This window comes from Nicotiana tomentosiformis, chromosome 12, assembly GCF_000390325.3.
Source record: "Nicotiana tomentosiformis chromosome 12, ASM39032v3, whole genome shotgun sequence".
NCBI lineage: Eukaryota > Viridiplantae > Streptophyta > Magnoliopsida > Solanales > Solanaceae > Nicotiana > Nicotiana tomentosiformis.
The window spans coordinates 133938554-133953509 of NC_090823.1; the positions used below are offsets into that span (position 1 = coordinate 133938554).

At 32.9% G+C, this 14956-nt stretch overlaps 1 protein-coding gene across 2 annotated transcripts; it reads right to left on the reverse strand.

The window, feature by feature from the left end:
* Window positions 1-4873: 4873 nt before the first annotated feature.
* On the reverse strand, window positions 4874-14730 carry LOC104106064 (putative late blight resistance protein homolog R1A-10). 2 transcript variants are annotated; one of them, XM_018774077.3, is made up of 4 exons: window positions 14275-14730; window positions 9041-9094; window positions 6006-8332; window positions 4874-5870 (listed from the first exon to the last, which is right to left on the reverse strand). In XM_018774077.3, the coding sequence occupies exons 3-4, from the start codon at window positions 8315-8317 to the stop codon at window positions 5504-5506; spliced, it is 2679 nt and encodes an 892-aa protein (XP_018629593.2). In that variant the 5' UTR covers window positions 8318-8332; window positions 9041-9094; window positions 14275-14730; the 3' UTR covers window positions 4874-5503. The 2 variants fall into 2 exon arrangements, with proteins under 2 accessions (XP_018629593.2, XP_018629589.2); XM_018774073.3 differs by having other exon boundaries at window positions 14157-14730.
* Between the last annotated feature and the right edge of the window lie 226 nt (window positions 14731-14956).

The following is a 14956-nucleotide window of genomic DNA, read 5'->3' on the forward strand; positions in this document are numbered from 1 at the left end:
CTCAAGAACACTTTAAAATTCATATCTTCTCAACTGGACGTCCGAATCACATCAAACCAACTCCGTTTCTCACCAAATTTTACAGACAAGTCTTAAATATCATAATGAACCTGTACCGGGCTCCGGAACCAAAATACGGACCCGGCACTAACAATGCCAAACATCAATCAACTCTTAAAAATAATTAATTTTTCAGACTTTTAATTTTTATCAAAAATTCATAACTTGAGCTAGGGACCTCCGAGTTCGATTCCGGGCATACGTCCAGGTCCCATAATTCGATACGGACCCACTGGGACCGTCAAAACATGAATCCGGACCCTTTTACCAAAAATATTAACCAAAATCAACTAAAATCAACTTTTAAGGCATAAATTCTTATTTTCAACATAAATGCTTTCCGAAAACCTGCCGGACTGCACACGCAAATCGAGGAGAGTAAAAATGAGATTTTTAAGGATTAAGAGCGCAGATTCGAGTTCTAAAACATAAGATGACCTTTTGGGTCATCACAAAGAATTTAATTATTCTTCTAAAAATTCACACAAACCCAAATGAACTAATGTGCTGTTTTACTTTTTTACACAAAAACAACATTGAAATTTGTGCTCCATAATTTAAAAAAAATACTCTTTTTTTGGTTGAAAAAGAAAGTACTCTTTCTACAATATGAAATAAAATACTCATTTTATTAAAATAAAAGAAAATACTTTTTCTATATCATGAAAAGGAAATACTCATTTTGTTGAAATGAAAAAAATATTTTTTCTACATCATGAAAAGAAAATACATTTTTGTTGAAATGAAAGAAAATACTTTTTCTACATCATGAAAAGAAAATACTTATTTTGTTGCAATGAAAGAGAATACTTTTTCTATATCATGAAAAGAAAATACTCTTTTTGTTGAAATGAAAAAAAATATTTTTTCTACATCATGAAAAGAAAGTACTTTTTTATTAAAATAAAAAAATTACTTTTTTATATTATGAAAAGAAAATACTCATTTGTTGAAATGAAAAAAAAAATTATGTATAACATGAAAAGAAAGTACTATTAATAATATTTTTATTTAGGCTGGGGTGGGTGGGGTAGGGGTAAGATTTTGGAAAATATTTTTCCTTCTCTTGACAGGTAAATCATTTTCTTCCAATTAGAGAAAAATAAGTTAAAAAGGACAATGTTTTCTATACATTCAAGCCAACCAAATATAGAAAATGGAAAAATATTTTCCTTCGTACAAAGGTTCAAGCAAACGTGGCCAGTTAATGCCAGTTAATGCCAGCTAAAGCTCAATGCGATAAATTTATAGTAGTTTCCAGAGCGTAAATGTTAGAACACTCAAAGTTTAACTATTAACCAAATGATAAACTTTATAAAAAATTCAGCTAACTTCATCTAAGATACTAATCCTCAATCTTTTTGGTTTCAAATTCTCGAGTACGAACCCCAATCAAACTCATGCTTTGCGCAATCAGACTCACATGGTATAGAATACGTTTTGTCAAAATTATATTGCATTATAACATTGAAATAAGTAAAGAATTTATATATGGTTATAAAATCTTATTTGATTTCAACTTCCTACATGGTAGTTTAAATAAAGAAATATTCAATAACCTAAATTTACTTGACTTCAAATCCTAAATATTAGGAAAGCAATTAAATTACAATTTTATCCAATATAAAACTTGTTTTAAAAGGTAAAAAAGACGAACGACATTTCGCTAAGGGGTTTCGTGCTTTTAAGTTTTAATATAGTACTAGTCATATGTGTTTTGCGTCTATCTATCTATATCTATATTATTACAAAAGTATGAATACAATATTGGTTGACAACAATAGTCCTAAAATTTTAATTGACTTTTATATACATATTGGACGCAATTGTAACACTCAAAATTTTTAACTATTTGCGTGGAATTCTAATACCAATCAATTAAACGTCCTACTTATTTACGAATAAGGGTGACAAGTGTGTCGGGCCGGGCCGGAGAGCATCCCGGGATCGCGGGCTAAGTGGGCTAAACAGGCTAGACGGGTTGGGACTGTTTGGCCTACTAGAGGTGGGCTCGTGTCGGTCTCGTGGGCCGGTTCTTAGCGAGGAACCGTTAGGACCGGGCCCGTTTGGCCCGCTAAGAGACCAGGACCGGACTGGTCCCTTGGCGGGCCCAACGAATATTTTTTTTTTTAAAAAAAGTCGTTTGACTTTTGAAAAAAAGAGTCGTTCGATGTATAAAAAATAGCCGTTGGGTATTTTAAAAATAGCCATTTAACCCCTCCCTCCCTCCCCAACTTAGTTTTAACCCCAAATTTTTTATTATTACACTTTTTCCCTATTTTCTACTATAAATACCCCCTTATTTTTTTATTTTCTTATAAAATCAATATCAATCTATCAAAATCTCTCTCTAATTTTCTTCTATACTCGCTACAACTGTTTACTTTATCAAAACAATTGTGAGGTTACTACTATTGCTTACTTTATTCCAAACAATAGTCAAAAAATATTGAGGTTGTTATAATTTGTGAAAAAATTATGAAGTTGGTGAATTGGAGTCTTCAAGTCTTCAACGATAATCAATTTTCAACAAGTTGTTCGTCAATTCGCTAAATTCGTTCCAACTCTTAAGTCTTAATATTATAGTTTTATTTGTTTTATTTATTTGCTATTACTTGATTAATTAAGATATCTTCCTTAAGAAATATTTTTGGTAAAAGTAAGAATAAGGAAAAATCCAAGACTGACGAATCTAGTGGTACTGTTGTTCCTCCTCCCCTGCCCCCGGCTCCCTGAACCAAACCACATACTCGTCTTACACCTACTATTCTTGATACCGATAATAGTTTATTACAATTTAGCGACACTGAATTTTGCCATAATATTGCACCCGATGAACATTTAGACCATGAATTAATGAATACTCTCTATTCTAATAATTATAATACTATTTGGCACTTCTTGATTCGTTCCTTTTTCTTCTCAATGGTGGTATTAGCACCTTGTTGTGCTCATTCCATAGGGGAGAGGAAGACTAAGAAAGATATTGTCATATTTTTTATTACTATAATAAAATTACAAGGCGTTGCTTTGAATATCTTTTTACAATATTTTTGTCTTTAAATTTGAATTAAAAAATTATGTCACTATTCTATAATAAAATTATAAGGCATTGCCTTAGATATTTTTTTAATATCTTTTTGTCTCTAATTTCTATTTATTTTTTTAAAAATATTACTGCTTAGTCGTTGGGACCGTGGGCCCGGTCCCGAGCCGGTTCCTACAAAAAGCACGTTTAGCCCATTTATTTAAGGACCGGGACCGCGGCCTACGAGATCGGCCCATTTAGGGCCCGGCCCGGTGCAACTTCATATATATATATATATATATATATATATATATATATTACCTCGGTGCAACTTCTTTTTCTTTGCCATTAATTAATTAGTTGTCCTCTATATTTTTATGTTGGACTTAATGCTATTACAGTTTTGATGGACGTATACTATTTGGCACTTCTTGATTAGTTTCTTTTTCTTTTCAATGGTGGTATTAGCACCTTGTTGTTCTCATTCCATAGGGGGAGGGGGAGAAAGACTAAGAAAGATATTGCCATATTTTTTATTGCTATAATAAAATTACAAGGCATTGCTTTGAATATCTTTTTACAATATTTTTGTCTTTAAATTTGAATTAAAAAATTAGGTCCCTATTCTATAATAAAATTACAAGGCATTGCCTTAGATGTTTGTTTAATATCTTTTTGTCTCTAATTTCTATTTAAATTTTAAAAAAAATTACTGTTTAGCCGTTTGGACCGTGGGCCCGATCTGTTTAGTCCGAGACCATGAGTTCGTGGGTCCGATCCCGGGCCGGTTCCTACAAAAAACATGTTTAACACGTTTATTTAAGGCACGGGACCGGCACGGGACCGCAACCCACGAGACCGCAGTTTTGGGGGACGTCTATGGTTGAATTTGATTGTTATATTTTTTTCTCAAGGAGAAATTATCATTGTCACAAAATAAGTATTAGAAGTATTCTTTTAATGGTTGTGAGGAAGAAATTCTTATCATCTGGTTGAACCAAGCTATTAATGATTATCTCCGTGGGCATTGAATAAAAAAAGGCCCTTTGAGAGAAAGTGAAGGACAAAACTAGAGAGTTTTGTGCCCCTAGAATAATATTACGTTGTTCTTGATACTTGTGAATTCACATCAGTTGCTTATTTTGACAGAGGCAGATCTATGATTTAAATTCTATGAGTTTAATTTTTAAGGTTATTAACATTGAATTCATTCTATTTTTCAAATTATGGGTTCATATTAAAAATAATATTATTTGTTTTCTTCAAGATATTTCTCCATGTTGTCATATTTGTGGTGTTCTTCGTATTAAAGATATTGATTTTTTAGAATTGTACAGGCTTGAGACATTAAATTTTGACTTTTCAAGTCGGGTACTAACAAAAATGTAAAGGTCATAAAAGAAAATTACTCTTGTGACTAATGAATACAAGTCCGTCTAGAGTCTCTCGACTTCCAAAGCAAATAAACTCATATCAAAACTACAATAATAAGGCATTCACGGACTTATGTGTAGTAGTTAGATTCCTCCTTTTATTGAGTTTGGTAAAATGTTCATTGTTCATCACTTCCAGAAAGTATATGTTTTAAATCTTTATTTTTTAACGCAAACACATTTTAATTGATTTACGTCATTTTTAAAAAATATTTATATTTATTGATTTGGTGTACAAGCGCGTACCTTAAAACTAATTTATAAAAACAGTTTCAACACTTAAAAGTGCTTTTCAATACTTGATGTCAGTGGCAGAGACAGGATTTTCATCTAAGGGGATCAAAATATAAAGAAATAAACTCACCAAGAAATAAAGGGGTGACAATACATAGTACATATACATATTTTATAAAAAATTACCTAACTATACGGTGTAATTTTCCGACAAAGGGGTGATACCCCTTCAGTGTATGTGGCTCCGCCACTGCTTGATGCTTATCAGCTATTTCAAATCAGCTAAGTCGCCAAACGAGCTCCTAGTTACACTGTGGACCGGCGATGGTTCACCTCCCTAGAATATATACAATATATACAAACCTAATAATCAACTAATCCCGTAAATACGTTCACATATTCCCAAGATGATATCCACCTCGTGCGGCACCGAATACACTTGGGGTCACTATAATCACGCTGCAAAATTAGCTAGACATATTGTCCAAAACTTATAGGGCTTTACAGAGAATAACATGAATGGTGAAAATGTTCAAACAGCTTTTATAAGAGAAGAAAAAGAAAAAGCATGTAACCAAGATTAAAGGGCAGTCTGGTGCACTAAGCTCCCGCTATGCGCGAGGTCCGGAGAAGGATCGGACCATAAGAGTTTATTGTACGCAGCCTTATCCTGCATTTCATGTAACCAAGATTGAAAGTCTTAAATGATGACGCTGAAAGCTCTGTAACTTTGTCATCTTCCTCCTCCTCATCCTTTTTCTTTTCTGCTTCTACTTTTGATGTTGCTGCTTCTTCTTCTACCTTCTGTTTTTCTTCTGCTTCTGCTTCTGCTTCCGCCGCTACTGCTGCTGCTGCTGCAACCAAGATTGAAAGTCTTAAATGATGACGCTAAAAGCTCTGTAACTTTGTCATCTTCCTCCTCATCCTCTTTCTTTTCTGCTTCTACTTTTGCTGTTGCTGCTTCTTCTTCTACCTTCTGTTTTTCTTCTGCTTCTACTTCTGCCACTACTGCTGCTGCTTCCTCTGCTTCTACTTCTGCTGCTGCTTCTTCTTCTTCTTCTACTTCTTCCGTTTTCTCTTCCTCTTCATAATCCTCTTCTTTTTCTTTTTGTTCCCTTTTTTTAACAACAATAACAATGGGTTCGAATTAATGTAACATACATAAGATATAAACCTATTCTGCAGTTATAACAACAATAACGTAATGAATTAAACTCATAAATTGAGTTAGTTCATCAAGAAAAACATACCGAGAGTAATGTGGAAAAATATAGACCTTGAGGTTGTCACATCCTGTAGTTTCTTCTACTTCTTCCTTAATCTCCAAAGCTGAAGCCTTGAGATTATCATCACAATAGATCACCTTGAGTGATGTAAGCGTTCCAATATCCACAAAACTGTCGGGAATCTTCTCAAGCAATTCAACAGATCTTAGCACTAAACTCTCAAGCATGGGAAATGATGATGATTCTGAGACATGCCATTCCCTAAGATGAATGCTTCGAAATTTTAAGATTTTGAGTACCGGGAACTCCATATCTCTCACGTCCCACTCCTCTTGCTCGAATCTACACCCTTGAAATATCAGTCTTTGAAGGTTGGGTAATGCAGCGATTGTGGAAGTTGCACTTGCTTGTATATTAACTTGGCGGAAGATCAGCTCTTTGAGACTTGAAGGTAAATAATACTTGGTGATATCACACATCGAACCAAGCACGAGGGATTGAAGCTGTGTAAGAACATCCAATTTCAGAACGAGAGAGTTAGCTTCATCAATATCATCAGTTATTATGAGGAGAAGCTTTTGAAGATTGGGAAACCTCTCAATTAACTCTATATCCTCACGAGATAAACACATGCCTTTAAATGCCCTTAAATTCTCCAACTTAGATGGACCTTCTTCAGAAACTGCAAATATCTCACGAGGTAAGAGTGTTGCTAGGTCTACATGCTTTAGTTTCGTCATCTTCCAAATATGAGGTGTCCCTTCTACTACTCTCTCAGTATCCACCAGTAAAGTTTCTAGGTCGCACATGTGTGATACCCACTCGAAAAAAAACTTTTCGAAACACATTCCCAGGTATCTCAGGTAAACTAGTGATTGCAGTATATCAACTATATTCGTATAATCCCCTGGAATGCAGTTCTTGAAATCCAACACTCTAAGAAGTCTTAAGTCTCCAACTGACGAGAAATGATAGGAACGAGATAAATACTCTTCAGAAACAGTACCGTGAAAACTAGACTCACTATTCCAAAAATCTTTATAAGCAAGAAAATCATCCGCGTTATTAGTAACAAAGAACGATTTAAGATCTTGTCCAAAAGATGTTCCTTTTTTGGAGCCGCTTGTGAGGAATCTATCTACTTTGTTGTTGAATCTCTCCAAATCATGACGAAGCTTATCGTCGAGGTGAATGCACACTCGATGTTCCTCATCATATGAAGGTTGATATTGGTTATGTGTCCCTATAACTTGCATGAACTTTTCTTCTTTAGCTTTGTTTAAGACAAAGTCACGCACTAGATCATGAATTTGCAAGTACTTCACCTTGCCATCAAAGGTCGTCTTTGAAACCATTAGTAGGCTACTAGAAATTATATCGATCAAGTAACCTTCAGCTACCTCCTCCAATCCTCTCTCATCACTACATTGAATGAGGCCTTCGGCCATCCAGAGTAACATCAATTTAGATGCTCCAAATTTTTCATCCTCCCTAAATACTCCCATAGTTAGAAGGCAATGTTTCAAATGATCTGGTAAATAGCAGTAACTTAATTGTATTGCCAAATTGCTCTCACTTTCAACCGCTCCAAGATGAGACTTTAAATTGTTTGCAACTTCACACCACTCTGAGACATTCCTTTCTTTCTTTGCGAGAATTCCACCAATCAAAACAACTGTAAGAGGCAGTCCTTTACAATATTCCGCAATTTGCACCCCAACATCCTGGAATTCAGGAGGGCAAGTTTCCTTTTGAAATGCTTTTTTCTCCAACAATTTCCAGCTCGCTTCCCTGGTTAGGAATCGAGGGGAATAAGGATCGGTACAGTTCTTGACTTCCATTGCCACATGTTTAAGTCGAGTTGTTAACATGATTCTGCTTCCTTGTTTACCAATTGGAAAACATAATCTTAACTCATCCCATGCCTCGACTTCCCATACATCATCCAAGACAATGAGATATCTTTTGCCCATTAAACACTTGCGCAACATATCGGCTATGTCACTCTCCTTATCTCCATTGTACTTAACACCTGCCACTTGCTTATAGATATTCCTCAACAGCTCTCTCACATCATATGATTGCGAAATTGTAAGCCAAGCTCGAATATCAAAGTGAGAAACAATAGAAGAATCTTTGAATATTTTTTTTGCCAAAGTGGTCTTTCCGAGACCAGGCATGCCAAAAATCGAGACAATATCCCGTTCCCTTATTCCTCTGGTCAGTAGCTTAATTATCTCCTCAGCATCATCCTCAAGCCCCACAGGTTCCTCTTCAGTTACTTGAGTAGTTGGTCTAGGAGTTGGAGCACTCTCATCAATGTTGACATCCTCCATACTAATTAGCTTGATCTATTGATGTCAAAGAGCAGTATGCCTAACATTAGTAAAAGCAACGACATAGATTTGTGAAAAACAATGGGTGCAAACAATCCAGTTAGACTTAGTAAAAGAAACATTTGGAACTCTTAATTCTCTGACATAGATTTGTAAATTGCCTGTAATTACAAAAGAACTCATGGAGTACTTTTTTCTAATGTTCATTGTTTCTTTAATCATCAAAACCTAATGCAAAATTCCCCTTATGTGCGAATTAGATCAAAATATTCCCCTTTCCAGATTCGAGAGAAATTTTCCACTTTTTTTTCCGAAATCATTTTCACCTTAAAATGCATTTTGGAATTTTTCAAAACTCCAAAAAGTTGCTTTTCAAAATTTTCAATCAAATCACTCACAAAACTTCAAAAACAACCCAAAATTATATTCATGTCCAAACACACTCTAATTTTCAAAAACCATTTTCACTTCAAAAAAAGAAATCACTTTTTTTTTTGGAATTTTACAATTCTTATATCCAAACGCCCACTCAGATTCCTTTACATAGATGTATAAATTCCCAGTTCAATTAAAACATTTATAATTATTTTTTATTTCATTCATTATTAATCCAGCTTACTAAAATTTAGAATTCCGCATTGTATGATTTATATTTAAAATTCCCATATACAGCAACATAATTGAAACGACGAATTTACGATCAGTAACAGAAAAAACACTGACCTACAGTTCTTAAGCAATGAACCTTCCGCCTTTCAGGAGCAGAGAGCTTTTAATCTGTGGTGATGGAAGTTTAGTCAGTGATTAGTGAGAAGGAAAAGAATGATTCTTATTACACACGCCTACTAACAACTCTGAATTATTGTCAAATATAATATTGCCCACTATGAATTTTAAATTATCAACGCCAGCTAGCTGTATGTGTACATAAATAATCATATTTTATGTTACATTATTCAATGATTTAGCTCGACGAAGTGTTTTAGTTTTACGTTGTTGCCCCTATCATCCGAACTAAAAAGCATTAGAGTTTCACTGTGCACAAGCACGGCCGAGGGAACCAGTAACTTTGATCCAAACTCTATATTTGTGTGAGACAACTTAATTATGTAGGAAGACTAATAGCCTGTTTTAAGCTTTTAAAAATACTTTCTTTTTGTCAAAAATTATTTTGCAAAAAGAAAAAAAAATACTTTTGAGTAGAAGTAATATAGCAATTTTTGAGGAGCATGGAAAAATAGTTTCCTATAAAAGTATTTTTTTAAAGTACTTTTGAGAACAATACACTTAGAACTTTATAAAAGTTTGTCCTAACACTAATTGATGCTCAAAAATACTTTTTAAATTAACTAGTTTCTACGTTCGTGCGATGCACGGATATGTTATGCCAAATATTACCAAACATGTTTAGAAAGTAATAAACGTTCTACAATGACATAGTTACACGATTAAAGTTGTAAAATAACTTAAAGAATACAACAATACTTACTATTATTTTATGATCGGATGATTTACTTAAATTTAGTTAAACCTTGATTAGGGGTGTACAAATAAAACCGACAAACCGCACCAACCCGATAATCCGAGTCAAATCGAGAAAAAAATTCGACCATGGTTTGATTTGGTGTTGGAAAAAAAAAACCGACCATATTTGATTTGGTTTGGTATTAACTAAAAAAAGTCAAACCGAAACCAAACCAACCTGACATTATATGTATAGAAGTTTTAAATATATTTAATACATAAAAATATTTATTGTCGTGTAGTTTATAAATATTTCTTAAACTTTTTTATAGTTTTATCTTTTAAAGTATTATTTTAAATTTGGGCTTATAATTTTTGGATGCTCCAATGTTTTATAGTCCATAAATGTTAGTAACTCAATAAATCCTAAACCAAAATTAATTCAATACTAATGCTAATAAAAGACATTTAATTCAATTGTACTATGAATGAAAATAGTGTTGGATATCTATTTTTTTTTGTTTTCCCATGGTTTAGATAAAATGTATAACTTATTTTTCTTTTAGTGGTTAGTCATGTAAATAATAGTACTTATTAGTCGTAATTTTAAATTAAGTTTGTTTTCATTATGGCTTATTAATAATATTTATTTCATGTAATTTTATTATTTTTATTGTTGAATAATTTAGTACAATGCCCTCACTCATCTCATATTTATGTTATTTTATTGAAAAACACCTTATATAGTTATGTCTTACTAGGATTAAAGAAATATTTGGAACACAAATTTTACGTTTTTGTGCTATGAAGACTTTATGAAAAGAAAAACCGAAAAAATCTGAAAACCCAAAAATATCAAGATTAAAAAACCCAACTTATATTGATTTGGTATGGTATTTAGATTTAATAATCCGATACAATTAATTTGATTTGATAATTAAAAAATCTGAACCAACCCAACTTATGTCTACTCTTATATCCCTAACCTTAATGATTCAAGTACACAGAAGTCACATCTTTTTAGACGATGAAGAACACGAAGATAAAAAATAATCTATATCTACTTTATTATAAAGGGAAAACGACGCAACTAGCCAACCCACTACCATTCTAAACTTTGCCTAGCCCTAAAACTTAATCTACACATAACCCTATAATAGTGTAGCCAAACCCCAAAGAGTCCACAAAATGTCAGCCGAGAATCACGTTTGTTTTCAAACCCCCACAAATACCCAGCGAGATCTTTGGTCCAAATCTCAAAAGATGTACTCACATTATTTAAAATTGTATTATAAAAGTATAAATTATACGAACTAAACGAAAAAATCACATACATCAAATACAAAATCAGACAATTTTAGACAGACTAAAACTAAAAATTATATACATAAAATAATTATTGTATATATAATTATACATTGATTATATAATGCATATGCCATTTGTATAATATAAAAACCTACATTATACATCTCATAACAAATTATGTATACATAATTCTACATTAATTATACAGCACATATGCCAGGTGTATAATATAAATGTCTACATTATACATCTCATATCACTACTAGAAATCCGGTAAAAACCGACTAACATTGGTCGGTAATGGCCAAAAACCGACCAAAACGCGATCATTTACCTGTGGACGGTATTTTTGTGGTCGGAAAGGAATACCGACCAAAGTTGGTCGGAAATTACCGACCAACTTTGGTCGGTCAATTAAATTCAAAAAAAAAATATTGCAAAAAAAAACCAACCAAAGTTGGTCGGTATTTTAATTATGTAATAAAAAGATTCACCATCTGGGAATTGAACCGGGGTCTATACTGTGGCAGGATACTATTCTACCACTAGACCATTGGTACATTTTGTTTTAAGACTGTCTTTTATTTTATTTATACTCTTTAATTGTATTTTCGCAGGAAAATAACCGATCAAAGTTGGTCAGTTTTATTAAAAAGTAAAATTACCGACCAAAGTTGGTCGGTTTTTTTAAATGACCCGCCGAATTAACCGATCAATTTTGGTCGGTTTTTTTAATATTAATTTTTATTTATTTTAATTGAAAAACCGACCAAAGTTGGTCGGTTTCTTGAAACATAAATTTTGCGGGACTCAAAAATAGTTTCCCGCATTTTTGCGCCAAAGAAAACCGACCAAAGTTGGTCGATTTCGTAAAAAAAAAATATTTTAAAAAACCAACCAATTTTGGTCTTTTTTGATCGGTCGACCTTGTTCGATTTTTGCAGAATTTCTAGTAGTGTGTATAAATCATATATAATTATACATTAATTATACAACACATTCCAATTGTATAACATAAAAATCTGAATTATACATCTCATATACAAATCATATATAAAGAATATGCATTGTATTTACAGATGTCACATCTCGTTTTCCGAGGGATAGGGAGTTTTTTCAATTAAAGTGACATTATTCGAAATGAGATTATTTATTTAATTTTAGAGTCGCCACTTGGAATATATTATGGTGTCTCAAGTCACTGGTTCATTTTAAAATCCCAAATCGAGAAAATTTGACTCCGTTTTAAAGTCCGCGAAAATTAAAAGATCGGGTAAGAAATTCTATTAACCCGGGAGAATGTGTTAGGCATTCCCGGATTCTGTGATTTTAGCACAGTCGCTTTAATCATACCTGGCTTAGCTAATTATTTTAATTATATATTTTTTAAAACTTATGTGCCTTTTACCTTTTACCGCTTTTAATTATGGCGTTTATGGATTTATCTTTGAAATGGATCACATGTGTGTAAATCCGTTTTATTTGGGGCGCTAAAATCGTGTCACAGCGCTAAAATCGTGCCACGCGTACGTGTACATAATTAATCACGCTTTATTAATATTAAGATTGTCTTCGGTCGAAGTCGCGCGAACGCATGCCTTGGTTTATTTTGGAATTGTAATTATGTCACACGAACGCAATGCCGGCCCAAGGGTAAGGCTGCTAAAGTAGCTGCTTTGGCCTCATAATTTTTGGGGCCCTAAAATTTTCTAATAGGTTATATATTAATTTATTTTTAGAAGAATATTTAGTATTTTAAATGAGAAAGTACAAATTTTCATAGTAAAAAAGTAGGATTAAATTGTTGATCATAAATTGAAAAAAAATATCTTTTTGCGAATTACTCTCTAGACCATAAATTGAGAAAGGATTCGATTATTAATTCATAACTCAATAAAGGTTAAAACCTTAATACAGTCCTACAACGTGTATATCTCAAGAGAAATTAAATGGATTAGATAAAATTATTAATAACTTTGAAAACTAGAAATACAGAATTTAAATAAAATTATATATGAATTTTTCCTTTTATATAAAAAAAGATCCCCATTGAAATTTTACTTTAAGCCTTCATATTTATTGAGTCGTCCCTGCGCGAACGTATACATAACCACAATAATAAATTAGAATGCGCCTAAAGCATCCTACGAACATTTGTAAGTTAGCCAAATTTTTTCAAGACTAATGTGAGGTACTTCTACGTAACTGTTGGAAATTCAAGGAAACAAGTCTACTTCTTATGAAACGACGAAACCAAAGTTTTGTATGCGAAAGGTGATGTTGGTACAAACTTCTATCCTTATGATGGTTAGTTAATGAATGATCGAGCATGCAAAGTTACGGCCCACTAGCCCACAATCATTCATGATTTTTACAAATTTATAGCTTACACACTATCCTCTTCAGACTCTATGGTTAATACTAGATATATTGTTGTTGTTGCTGCGAATAATTGAACTTGTTACAATTCTAATCACAAACAAAAATAACTTAGTATTAGATAATCCTTGCATCTGGCTAATTATTCTAATAATCACAACTGTAACTTTATTGAAAAGCTACACAAGCACTCCTGTTGTTTCCAATCTCATCTATCTTTGCTCATTAATTCTACAAATAACAGGCTCTCAGCATTTTACAATAGCCTGGAGATAGGGGCGGAGCAGTGGGTGCGGGTTCGAGCGAACTCAGTGATTTTTTTCGGAATCTTATATTTGTATTGAAATATTTACTAAATCTATATAAATATATAATGCCGAACCCAGTAACAAAAGGGGTCTTGGTTCAATGGTAAGAGTAGTGGGTTTGTTGAGAAAGATGGGAGTTCAATTCCCTCTGAAAGTAGTATTTTATTTTAAAATTTAGAACCCACACACATCAAATCCACTCTCTAAAAGCATCATAGAAATGATTGAAAATCCAGAATAAACATAAGCATTTTTCAAACATTTCACAACACACTGAAACATAAACAACCAAAGGAATACAGCACTACACTTGAATTTCATGAAAGAAGCAAAGAATTCGAATTAGGCTAAAATTCAAAATGCATAGCTGTGTATCTAACCTTGAAATAAGCTGGAGTAAGCCAAATAAAGGCAGAGATAGAAGAAATAGCAGAACAAGAACTGGAATCAGCAAATAAGCAATCAACTTATGCAGCAAATGAACACTCAAGAGCTCACCTAAGCTTGGAATTCCCAGAGAATATAGAATGAACAAGTGTGTTTCTATGGAGAATGCAAAATAGCAGTTTTGGGAGGAGATAGAATTCTCTTGAAGATGCAGCAAAAATCAGTGCCAAAATGAAGGGAATCTACTCTCTTAAAAAATGCAGAATTTTCTATCTTTTTCTTTTCTAATGCAGCGATCAGTGTCCCTTATGAGAGAAAAGGGAATAGGAATAGATATAGGAGAATATGTCAGCTAAAAATTAGGGGAGAGGGCATCTATATTTTTAAGAGCTATCCTATTTTAGCATCTTTTTCTAACAGCTGTCCCTTTTTCTATTTTCAGCATCTCTTTTTCCTTCTAGAAACATCTCAAAGACTCTCCTAAATTTCATATTTCAAATTGCTCTCTCAAATTTCTAGTATTTACAAACAAGCTAGAAAAATCAGACGGATAGGTAAAACAGACAATTATGCCAACTAACCTACCAAACAACATGCTTCAATTGCTTAAATTAATCCAAAATGAATTATCCTAACAAACCCGTACAATTAAACTACTTAACATGTAATTGAACTAATAAAACTATCCTAACGATTCAGGTAATTAAACTATGCAACAAACTAATTACCTAAACAATGGCATCTTTTTCTAACAGCTGTCCCTTTTTCTATTTTTCAGCATCTCTTTTTCCTT

What these genes read in the sequence shown, in the direction of transcription:
- LOC104106064 (XM_018774077.3), bottom strand. Translation starts at nt 8,317, where the DNA reads ATGGAGGATGTCAACATTGATGAGAGTGCTCCAACTCCTAGACCAACT. An exon ending in ATTTTTCCACATTACTCTCG is followed by an intron (nt 5,871 to 6,005) that starts GTATGTTTTTCT and finishes TGTTAAAAAAAG; the next exon opens with GGAACAAAAAGAAAAAGAAG.